This window comes from Bubalus bubalis, chromosome 3 (genome assembly GCF_019923935.1).
Source record: "Bubalus bubalis isolate 160015118507 breed Murrah chromosome 3, NDDB_SH_1, whole genome shotgun sequence".
NCBI lineage: Eukaryota > Metazoa > Chordata > Mammalia > Artiodactyla > Bovidae > Bubalus > Bubalus bubalis.
In genome coordinates this window covers 35,623,114-35,635,396 of record NC_059159.1, presented here as the reverse complement: position 1 = coordinate 35,635,396, position 12,283 = coordinate 35,623,114, and the positions used below count along the sequence as shown (strand labels likewise).

The following is a 12,283-nucleotide window of genomic DNA, read 5'->3' as shown; positions in this document are numbered from 1 at the left end:
GGTTGGGGGACCCGGCAGCAAATGGGAAGCATTGGGAATGTTCTCGGGTGACGGTGAATACATCGATTTCCTTCACCCAGTGCTTCTGGAAGGGCCTGTGGAGGTGAGCTGTGGCCAGGGACTAAGAAGAAATCTCGTTCTTCTAACTTTGCTGGCTCTATAAGAAGAGACCATCTCTGTGAAGGGGCCTTAGTCACTTTGTGCCTCCCACCTGCCATGCCTAAAACTCTAACCTCCACCATGCTCTCCTGAAAGTCTATCTGACCCCGGTCTCCATCCCCCTCAGGGATTTGAGCCAGCCACTACCCAGCTTCCACTTTTCTCTAGGGCCCCAGAGCCCCCGGGGTCCTCCTTCCCAATCACCTTTGCTCTGGGCACTCTTTACTCTGGTCCCAAGGCCGAGCCATCCTGTTCTCGCCTCCCCCCCAGTCCTGGCTTGGCGATGTGGAGCGGACCATGAGGGTGACCCTCCGGGACCTTCTCCGGAACTGTCGCCTGGCCCTCAAGAAATTTCTCAACAAGAGGGACAAGTGGGTGAAGGAGTGGGCTGGCCAGGTGAGCTGGGGTCAGTAGAAATGAGGGAACAAGGAGGACGGAGCCGCAAGGGAGCAGCCAGTGTAAAGACAGAGTCTGGAGTCACCCAAAAGGCAGGTGTCCTGCCCCCTGTCCTGGGCTGTGACCTAGAAGCCTGCATGCTGGACTCTTAGCTCCTAACTTAGGCCCATGTCCACCCTCCAGAACAGGTCAAGCGTGTTGAGAGGGGAAGCACCTGGTCCCGAATGAGCCAGGATATGGGAGTTGGGCTGTGTGGGTGGCCAGGGATGGGCCTTTGGAATAGAGCCTCCATACGTGCCCCAGATGGTGATCACCGCCAGTCAGATCCAGTGGACAGCCGACGTTACCAAGTGCCTGCTGACAGCTAAGGAGCGGGCAGACAAGAAGATCCTCAAGGTTATGAAGAAAAAGCAGGTGGGGAAACGCCACCAGAATGACAAGGGCCTGGCGTCAGAGCTGGAAGGAGGGGCTGATCAATTGGAGTGAGAATTAGCAATGAGCTGGTGGGAAGGGGTCAGAATGGGGTGCATTATGGGAGATGTCCAGCGAGGAGAGGTCAGGTGGGTCAGAAGTATGTCTCCCTGGGCTGATGTTAAGGGTCAGGAACTGCAGTGGGGGTGGGGTCAGCATCAAAGCTGGAAGAACGAGGCTGGGACAAAAGCGATTAAGGCTTGGTGGCTCAGCCCACCTTCTCCGCTGCCTCATTCCACAGGTGTCAATACTGAATAAGTACTCTGAGGCCATCAGGGGGAACCTGACCAAGATCATGCGCCTTAAAATTGTGGCCCTGGTGACAATAGAAGTCCACGCCCGGGATGTGCTGGAGAAGCTTTATAAGAGTGGCCTCATGGATGTCAGCTCCTTCGACTGGCTCAGCCAACTGCGCTTCTACTGGGAGAAGGTGCGAAGGGCCAGCTTCCCATTCTCGTACCCTAAACCCGATACTGACGCTTTGATGAAATTCATTTTCTCTAAAAAGAGTAATATCTCAGCCCAGCCCTCAGTCCTCTCCCATCACCCTAATCCAGCTGGTAACTCTCTCTTGGATCTGCCACATCAGGAATGGCAAGAGCCATGTTTCCAGGGAATACCCACTCTAAGTGTTCCTTAATCAGCAGCTGCTGCCATGGACTGGACTGGACACGTGCAGCGCAATTGCCAGTTTCCATCTGAGCTGTATACCCATCCCTCCTTCCAACTCTAAACGGAGCCCCCAGTCTTCTCCCTGATGCTTCCAGCACCCCTGTCAGCCACAGCCCTGACTCTCCCTCCATGCCCACCTCTGTCTTACTCTGCCCTGTTTCCCAGGATCTCGATGACTGTATGATCCGTCAGACCAACACACAGTTCCAGTATGGTTATGAGTACCTGGGTAACTCTGGCCGGCTCGTCATCACCCCCCTAACCGACAGGTCGGCCGTGGGGAATGAACAGGGTACTTGGGGTGGGGCCAGTGAATGCTGAGCCAAGGCTTCTAGGAGTCTGGCCTGAATCCTGTCCTCCACTCACAGGTGTTACATGACACTGACCACGGCCCTGCACCTGCATCGAGGCGGATCCCCCAAAGGTCCCGCGGGCACAGGGAAGACTGAGACGGTCAAGGACCTGGGCAAGGCCCTCGGCATATACGTTATCGTGGTCAACTGCTCCGAGGGCCTGGACTATAAGTCCATGGGCCGGATGTACTCAGGCCTGGCTCAGGTCAGCATCCTGCCAGCCTGGCCAGGAGGCCCCCTCCATATCTTTTAGTTTCAGAAAATCAGCTGAAACCCAGATCTGGTTCAGTGCCCTGTAACTGATGACACTGCATCACCTCAGTTAGTTCTTACAACTGGGGAAGTCCCTGCGCTTCCCTGAGCTTCACTTTGCTTATTTGCAAAATCAGAAGGTTATGTAAGGATTCAGTAAGAGAACTAGTGCATGCTGGGGGCGCTCAACACCCACAAGTTCCCTACCCTGCTCTCTTTCCTACCCATGACTCTCAGGCATTCTCCTAGATCCTTCCTGTCTGATGAAAAGTTCTGGCCAGAAACTACAAAACTACAACAGCCCCTTCTCACACACACGCACACATACACACTTGCACACATTCATTTTAGAGGCCGCTGTTCCTAGCCAAACACTTCAGGGGGAGGATAGGTTAGTCACAGTTTCTAGTTTTTCCCAGTCCAGGGTCACTTGTCTTCCTCCCAGCAACTCTGCCCCTCCTCCCCTCAACTACAGACGGGTGCCTGGGGCTGCTTTGATGAATTTAACCGCATCAATGTGGAGGTGCTGTCGGTGGTGGCCCAGCAGATCCTGTCCATCCTCTCTGCCCTGGCTGCCGGCCTCACCCGCTTCTATTTCGAGGGCTTTGAAATCAATCTGGTGTGGTCCTGTGGGATCTTCATCACCATGAACCCTGGTAAGGGCCTGGGAGTAGAGTAGATGGGGCTCCTGGGGGCAAATGTCCGTGCATCTTCCCTCTCCCCCACCCCAGGCCAGTGCATTTAGCCAAGTGCAGTGCTGCTAAAGGCAACAAAATATGAGAAAAGGATGAACACATGCATTTCTAGGAGAAGGGGAAGCAACCTTACTGTCTTTCCTAAAGGGATTAGTGTTGGCTCGGGTGCATAGATGTCATCCTAGTCTTTCAAGGTACTTAGCTTTTTTCTTCTGTTGAACTAGCTCCTAGAGTTCTGGTCTATCTGCCATCCCTTTTGCCAGATGAGAGAACCTCCCTGAAGTGCAGGGCCTAGGGTCTCTCATCACTGTTGCCTAGGAACAGCTCTGTGGGTAGGATCTAGGAGAAAACAGGAAAGGGCTTCCGCACTAAAAGAATCAGATAAACAGCTGTGATTTCTATTAGCACCAAGTGAGTTATATTGGGTCAGCCACAAAGTTCATTCAGGTTTTTCCATAACATCTTAATGAATAAACCTGAAGAAACTTTTTGGCCCACCCAATCCATGAAACTTGGAGAGATGGGAACAAGACAGCTCTGTAATTTGAGTCTGAAGCAGGGCCTTGCAGCAAGTAAGGAAAGGGCCAGGGGTAGGAAAGAAGAGCAGAGAGGTATAGGAAAACCAGGGCCGAGATGAGAGAGGAAGAGATCTTGGAGTTGGAGCTGGGGAGAGAGCTCAGGATGAAGCAGAGAATGGGGAGAATGGGATTGATGGGGAAGTAGGTCTTTGGGAAGCAGTGTCCCCTGGAGAAGGGAATGGCTACCCACTCCAGTATTGTTGCCTGAGAATCCACGGACAGAGGAGCCTGAGAGGGTTTCAAAGAGTTCATAGGGTTTCAAAGAGTTGGACACGACTGAGCAATCAACACTTTTGCTTACTCTTTCATGGATTCTGAATACGTGGTGCTGTTTTCCAGGCTATGCTGGGCGCACAGAGCTTCCTGACAATCTTAAATCCATGTTCCGGCCAATTGCCATGGTAGTGCCCGACTCTACACTTATTGCAGAAATCATTCTTTTTGGGGAAGGCTTTGGCAACTGCAAGGTATTCTGATTATCTCTTGTCTCCGATACTTTATTTCTCATCCATGATTACCCTCTGGGCCCAAGAAACCCCCTCCCCCAAAGTCCTCACAATCATTTTATCCTACAAGAAATGTACCTGACTCTCAGTAGGATATTGGGGCAGGAGAATCCAGAGGAGAGAGGTCTTCCCTCTATCACACCACTAGTCCTTGATGGCACAATTCACAAGATCTTCCCATCCTTTGTCCCCCAGTTGCTTCATGCCCAGGCACCCACCTTCTTGTATCTGTAACTGTCCCTACATGAAGCAGAGGGATTTATGGGGAAATGGATGGTTCCTTCCTCTGTTTTGGCCTCCAGGTTCTGGCCAAGAAGGTGTACACGCTTTACTCGCTGGCTGTGCAGCAGCTCTCCAGACAAGACCACTATGACTTCGGCCTGCGTGCCCTCACCTCCCTCCTGCGCTATGCTGGCAAAAAGCGCCGCCTGCAGCCCGACCTGTCTGATGAAGAGGTAGACTGAGGACGCCGTCTTGACCCTTAACCACCACCATCACTGGTCCTCTGCACCTTCACTGGAGTTTTTCACATCCTTACTTTCCCTCAATCAGTTTTCCCACTCTTCCAGCCCTCCTTGGTGTTGCCCAAGTTCCACCTGTCCTGTTGCTCAAGACTAGCTTGGGTGTGTCCATTGTTCTTCTTTCTTATTTATTTATTTTTGGCTGTGCTGGTTCTTCATTGCTGCATACGAGTTTTCCCTAGTTGTGGTGAGTGGGAGCTACTCTTTGTTGCCATGCATGGGCTTCTCATTGTGGTGGCTTCACTTGTTGTGGAGCACGGTCTTTACATGCCTGGGCTTCAGTAGTTGCACTCGGGTTCAGTAGTTACGACTCCCAGCCTCTAGAATGGGGGCTCCAGTAGTTGTGGTCCTTAGGCTTAGTTGCTCCACGTCCTGTGGTATCTTTCCAGACTAGGGATCAAATGCATGTCCTCTGCAATGGCAGGCAGACTCTGGTTCACTGTACCACCAGGGAAGTCCTCCCTTGTTCTTAGCTCCTGCTTCTCACCCCTCTAGAGAGGAAAGGCCTAATGAAGAGCTGGGCCCTGGCTCCTCCAGCCTGAGTCTCTGTCTTTCCCCTCCAGGTTCTGCTGCTCTCAATGAGAGACATGAATATTGCCAAGCTGACTTCTGTCGACGTGCCCCTCTTCAATGCCATCGTGCAAGATCTGTTCCCCAGCATCGAGCTGCCGGTCATTGACTATGGCAAGGTATTTGATCCCCAAGACTCTCCCTGACCTCTTGTGTGAATGTGGATCCTGTGGTGTCCTGGGAACAAGACACCTGGCTTCCAGGCCTTGTTCTGCCCTTCACTGGCTATCCATTCAACTGGCTATGACTTTGAGCAAGATGGTTACCCTTTCTTTGGGCTACTTTATCTATAAAGTGGGACTCCCTGGTGGTTAGTGAATGATACAAACTTATTCCAACACTCTACATTCTCCCCTCAACTCCCCAGGCCCCGACTCACCTGCTTAAGGACTTCTACTCATCAGTTCCTTGACTTCATGGAGATCTCTGGTCCACTGACCTTTCTACTTTATACCCATCGGCCCTCTCCTGTCTTCTGCCTCTGTCCTCATTCAGGGAGTTTTGAGGAGAGACTGCTAGGAGCTGTTTGATAAGGGAGAAGAGTGGAATGGAAAGGGCCAGGGGAGGAGAATTGTAGAATGTGTAGGAATTTTCTTGTCTGGCAATATGGCAGTTTAGATATCCTGAGTGATCCTTTCCATTGAAACCACTAAAATGCTGTATAAAAACATAAAAACACACCTTTTAAAATGTATTGCTAAAGAAAGAATTCTGGGATGAAGGAGGGGAAGTAAAAGCAGGGAGGCAAGTGAATTGCAAAGCTGGCTTTCTCCCTGAAAGGTTTTGTTGAACGTAAGACACTGAGGAAAGGAGATAAAGTAGCTCGGGTTTTGAGGTATAACAGAAAACCCAGTCGTGCGTAGACTTTGGCCCACAAGGGAAAACACCTTCAGTAAGTGGGAAAGTGAGAAACCCACCACTGAGGAGGGTCCGTACAGTAAAGAAACTTGCTTGTCACGACCACTGGCAGTGAGAGGAAGGGGTGGAATCTCCTTTGAGACTTCCTAACCTTGAGTCAGCCCTCACATGGCTTCTGGTCATCATTTATTTTACTGTGTACTCCCCCCAGATCTCAAATTTAGAATTTAATTTGAAGTATTTCCAGGTTGTTAGTGTCTTCCCCAAGCGACTGGCAGAAACAAATGCAAATTATTTCTAGAAGAATGAAACTTCAACTTAAAAGCCCAAAGAATTCTCATAAAAGCCTAAGAAAATGAGCAACTTCTGGTCAAAAATCACAAAACAAACGAGGAAACAAGATATCATGAAGGGAAGCCAGAGAACAACAAAACAGCGCAATCAGACCCATGAAGACTACAGATATGGACAATAATCAGCACAGAATTCTAAAAGTACCTACATTTAGTATGTTTAAAGAAATAAGAGAGAAGTTTGAAACTGTGATCTAGGAACAAGATACTTCTAAATAGAGTAGACTTGAAAAGAACCAATAGAATTGCTACAAATGAAAAAATATAATTGAAATTTAAAAAACCCAACAACCTCATTATATTCAGAGAGGACTTCTAGGTAAAAAGGTGGATTAAAAACAATTTTGTTTCCTTTTGAAAACCTGCTGCAACTACTCTAAAGGGATGTTTTTTTAAAAAGGCATCTTTACCAGGAAGGATGGGGTGAATGAGAGAGGCGATAACAACAGAAGTATAGACATAGGAAATAAATGAATCAAGTAGTGACTTGTGTTGTGACTCTCAGCAAACCTGAGAGGCTGGAAGTAGGGAGAATTGTTAAGTAGGAAGTAGGTGTTGGGGGTGCTAATCCTCAGTCACTTAGTTGTGTCTGACTCTGCAATCCTGTGGACTGTGGACTGTAGCCCGCCTGTGGACTGAGCTACAAGGGAAGCCCAAGAATAGTGGAGTGGGTAGCCTATCCTTCTGTCCATGGGATTTCCCTGGCAAGAGTACTGGAGTGGGTTGCCATGCCCTCCTCCAGGGGATCTTCCTGGCCCAGGGATTGAACACACGTCTCCTGCATTGCAGGCGGACTCTTTACCGCTGAGCCACCGAGTAAAGGAATTAGACTTGTGGAAGCCCAAGAATACTGGAGTGGGTAGCCTGTTCCTTCTCCAAGGGGATCTTCCTGACCCAGGAATTGAACCAGGGTCTCCTTCTTTGCAGGCGGATTCTTTATCAACTGAGCTATCAGGGAAGCCCACTGAGTAAAGGGGATGTAGCTAAAATAAGAAGGATTGGAGGCAAACTGTCTCGAGAGCAGGTCTCCCCTTCTCTGTGTCCCTGGATGGCTGTCCCTTTCCCACTTTGGCAGAAGACTAGAGGGTAAAAATAGTAGGTCTCTGGTTTGGGGGACACAAAATATAGTTGAGGAAAGGAGAAAACCCTGTTAAAAATGGAGATTAAGAAACTTTCCTGGTGATCCGGTGGCTAAGACTGCACTCCCAATGCAGGGGGCTGGGGTTCAATCCCTGGTCAGGGAGCTAGATCCCATGTACCATAACTAATGAGCCAGTGTGCTGCAACAAGACATGGCACAGCCAAGTAAATAAATTTTTTTTTAATTAAAAAAAAAACAAAACTTGGGGCATGATGCTTAATACACATACACACATAAATACACACAAACATGATAATACAACTAATTCTCAGACAGTGGAAGGAAGTAGTAGAAGTGAGGCCTCTTAGTGTATTTGAGAGATACAAGTAAAATCCTGCGTATTTTTGAAATTATTTGGTTCCATTGGCTGTGTATTTTAAAATGTCACACTCTTCTGGGACCCACATGTGTCATGGTTCTATAAGCATTCGCTTATTTTTTATTTTTAAAAAAACTTTATTGAAGCCTAGTTGATTTACAGTGTTGTGTTTCAGGTGTACAGCAAAGTGATTCAGTTTTATATATATGTAAATCCACATATATATGTGTAATATAATTATAATAATTTATTTATATATAATAATTATATACATACATACATATAAGCCCAGGACCAGACGGCTTCACAGCTGAATTCTACCAAAAATTTAGAGAAGAGCTAACACCTATCCTACTCAAACTCTTCCAGAAAATTGCAGAGGAAGGTAAACTTCCAAACTCATTCTATGAGGCCACCATCACCCTAATACCAAAACCTGACAAAGATGTCACAAAAAAAGAAAACCACAGGCCAATATCACTGATGAACATAGATTCAAAAATCCTTAACAAAATTCTAGCAAACAGAATCCAACAACATATTAAAAAGATCATACATCGTGACCAAGTGGGCTTTATCCCAGGGATGCAAGGATTCTTTAATATCTGCAAATCAATCAATATAATACACCACATTAACAAATTGAAAGATAAAAACCATATGATTATCTCATAGATGCAGGGAAAGCCTTTGACAAAATCCAACATCCATTTATGATAAAAACACTCCAGAAAGTAGGAATAGAAGGAACATACCTCAACATAATAAAAGCTATATATGACAAACCCACAGCAAACATTATCCTCAGTGGTGAAAAATTGAAAGCATTTCCCCTAAAGTCAGGAACAAGACAAGGGTGCCCACTCTCACCACTACTATTCAACATAGTTTTGGAAGTTTTAGCCACAGCAATCAGAGCAGAAAAAGAAAAGGAATCCAGATTGGAAAAGAAGAAGTAAAACTCTCACTGTTTGCAGATGACATGCTCCTCTACATAGAAAACCCTAAAGACTCCACCAGAAAATTACTAGAGCTAATCAATGAATATAGTAAAGTTGCAGGATATAAAATTAACACATAGAAATCCCTTGCATTCCTATACAATAACAATGAGAAAACAGAAAGAGAAATTAAGGAAACAATTCCATTCACCATTGCAAAAAAAAGAATAAAATACTTAGGAATATATCTACCTAAAGAAACAAAAGACTTACATATAGAAAACTATAAAACACTGGTGCAAGAAATCAAAGAGGACACAAATAGATGGAGAAATATACCATGTTCATGGATCGGAAGAATCAATATAGTGAAAATGAGTATATTACCCAAAGCAATCTAAAGATTCAGTGCAATCCCTATCAAGCTACCAAAGGTATTTTTCACAGAACTAGAACAAATAATTTCACAATTTGTATGGAAATACAAAAAACCTCAAATAGCCAAAGCAATCTTGAGAAAGAAGAATGGAACTGGAGGAATCAACCTGCCTGACTTCAGGCCATACTACAAAGCTACAGTCATCAAGACAGTATGGTACCAGCACAAAGACAGAAATATAGATCAGTGGAACAAAATAGAAAGCCCAGAGATAAATCCACACACCTATGGACACCTTATCTTTGACAAAGGAGGCAAGAATATACAATGGGGAAAAGACAATCTCTTTAACAAGTGTTGCTGGGAAAACTGGTCAACCACTTGTAAAAGAATGAAATTAGAACAGTTTCTAACACCATACAGAAAAATAAACTAAAAATGGATTAAAGATCTAAACGTAAGACCAGAAACTATAAAACTCCTAGAGGAAAACATAGGCAAAACACTCTCAGACATAAATCACAGCAGGATACTCTATGACCCACCTCCAGAGTAATGGAAATAAAAGCAAAAATAAACAAATGGGACCTAATTAAACTTAAAAGCTTTTGCACAATGAAGGAAACTATAAGCAAGGTGAAAAGACAGCCTTCAGAATGGGAGAAAATAATAGCAAATGAAGCAACTGACAAAGAATCTCAAAAATATACAAGCAACTTCTGCAGCTCAATTCCAGAAAAATAAACGACCCAATCAAAAAATGGGCCAAAGAACTAAACAGACATTTCTCCAAAGAAGACATACAGATGGCTAACAAACACATGAAAAGATGCTCAACATCACTCATTATCAGAGAAATGCAAATCAAAACCACAATGAGGTACCATCTCATGCTGGTCAGAATGGCTACTATCCAAAAGTCTACAAACAATAAATGCTGGAGAGGGTGTGGAGAAAAGAGAACCCTCTTACACTGTTGGTGGGAATGCAAACTAGTATAGCCACTATGGAGAACAGTGTGGAGAGTCCCTAAAAAACTGGAACTAGAACTGCCATATGACCCAGCAATCCCACTGCTGGGCATACACACCGAGGAAACCAGAATTGAAAGAGACACGTGTACCCCAACGTTCATCACAGTACTGTTTGTAATAGCCAGGACATGGAAGCAACCTAGATGTCCATCAGCAGACGAATGGATAAGAAAGCTGTGATACATATACACAATGGAATATTACTCAGCCATTAAAAAGAATACATTTGAGTCAGTTCTAATGAGGTGGATGAAATTGGAGCCTATTATACAGAATGAAGTAAGTCAGAAAGAAAAACACCAATACAGTATACTAATGTATATATATGGAATTTAGAAAAATGGTAATGATAACCCTATATGCAAGACAGCAAAAGAGACACAAATGTATAGAAGAGTCTTTTGGACTCTGTGGGAGAAGGCGAGGGTGGGATAATCTGAGAGAATGGCATTGAAACATGTATATTATCATATGTGAAACAGATTGCCAGTCCAGGTTCAATGCATGAGATAGGGTGCTCAGGGCTGGTGCACTGGGATGACCCAGAGGGATGGGATAGGGAGGGAGGTGGGAGAGGGGTTCAGAATGGGGAACACATGTACACTTATGGCTGATTCATGTCAATGTATGGCAAATACCACTCAGTTCAGTTCAGTTTAGTTCAGTCGCTCAGTCGTGTCCGACTCTTTGCGACCCCATGAATTGCAGCACGTCAGGCCTCCCTGTCCATCACCAACTCCCGGAGTTCACTCAGACTCAGGTCCATCGAGTCAGTGATGTCATCCAGCCATCTCATCCTCTGTCGTCCCCTTCTCCTCCTGCCCCCAATCCCTCCCAGCATCAGAGTCTTTTCCAGTGAGTCAGCTCTTCGTATGAGGTGGCCAAAGTACTGGAGTTTCAGCTTCAGCATCATTCCCTCCAAAGAAATCCATATTGTAAAGTAATTAGCCTCCAATTAAAATAAATTAAAAAAATAAAAATTAAAAAATAAAACACACACACACAAAATTTTTATTGATGCCTAGTTGATTTACAGTGTTGTGTTAGTTTCAGGTGTACAGCAAAGTGATTCAGTTTTATATATATGTAAAACCACATGCTACTGCTGCTAAGTCGCTTCAGTCGTGTCCGACTCTGTGCGACCCCATAGACAGCAGCCCACTAGGCTCCCCCATCCCTGGGATTCTCCAGGCAAGAATACTGGAGTGGGTTGCCATTTCCTTCTCCAATGCATGAAGGTGAAAAATGAAAGTGAAGTCGCTCAGTCATGTCCGACTCTGAGCAACCCCACGGATTGCAGCCTACCGGGCTCCTCCATCCATGGGATTTTCCAGGCAAGAGTACTGGAGTGGGGTGCCATCGCCTTCTCCGAAATCCACATATATATGTGTATATATAATTATAGTAATTTATAATTATATACATATTTTATATAATGTATAATTACATATATATTTACACGTATATTATTTTTCAGATTCTTTTCCATTATAGGTTATGACAAGATATTTTATATGGTTCCTTGTGCTGTAAAGTTGTTCAGTTGCTCAGTTGTGTCCGACTCTTTGAGACCCCATGGACTACAAAACGCCAGGCTTCCCTGTCCTTCACCATCTCCCGGAGCTTACCCAAACTCATGTCCATTGAGTTGGTGATGCCATCCGACCATCTCGTCCTCTGTTGTCCCATTCTCCTCCTGCCTTCAGTCTATCCCAGCATCAGGGTCTTTTCCAATGAGTCAGCAATTTGCATCAGGTGGCCAAAGTATTGGAGCTTCAGACTCAGCATCAGTCCTTCCAATGAATATTCAGGACTGATTGCCTTTAGGATTGACTGGTTGGATCTCCTTGCAGTCCAAGGGACTCTCAAGAGTCTTCTCCAACACCACAGTTCAAAAGCATCAATTCTTTGGCTCTCAGCCTTCTTTATGGTCCAACTCTCACATCCACACATGAATACTGGAAAAACGAAAAACTACTGGAAAAACAAAGGTCTGACTATACAGACCTTTGTTGACAAAGTAATGTCCCTGCTTTTTAAAATGCTATCTAAGTTTGTCATAGCTTTTCTTCCAAGGAGCAAGCA

At 45.5% G+C, this 12,283-nt stretch overlaps 1 protein-coding gene across 2 annotated transcripts in view; it reads left to right on the top strand.

Moving 5' to 3' along the window:
• DNAH2 (dynein axonemal heavy chain 2) overlaps positions 1–12,283 on the top strand; it is a 109,856-nt gene that overhangs the window by 54,690 nt on the left and 42,883 nt on the right. For both annotated transcript variants that reach the window (XM_006062873.4, XM_006062878.4), the window contains exons 32-41: positions 2–103; positions 430–555; positions 859–969; positions 1,268–1,456; positions 1,864–1,967; positions 2,067–2,256; positions 2,779–2,959; positions 3,916–4,043; positions 4,385–4,537; positions 5,167–5,292. In XM_006062873.4, the coding sequence (XP_006062935.4) occupies positions 2–103; positions 430–555; positions 859–969; positions 1,268–1,456; positions 1,864–1,967; positions 2,067–2,256; positions 2,779–2,959; positions 3,916–4,043; positions 4,385–4,537; positions 5,167–5,292 (1,410 nt within the window). The remainder of the gene's footprint in view (position 1; positions 104–429; positions 556–858; positions 970–1,267; positions 1,457–1,863; positions 1,968–2,066; positions 2,257–2,778; positions 2,960–3,915; positions 4,044–4,384; positions 4,538–5,166; positions 5,293–12,283) is intronic.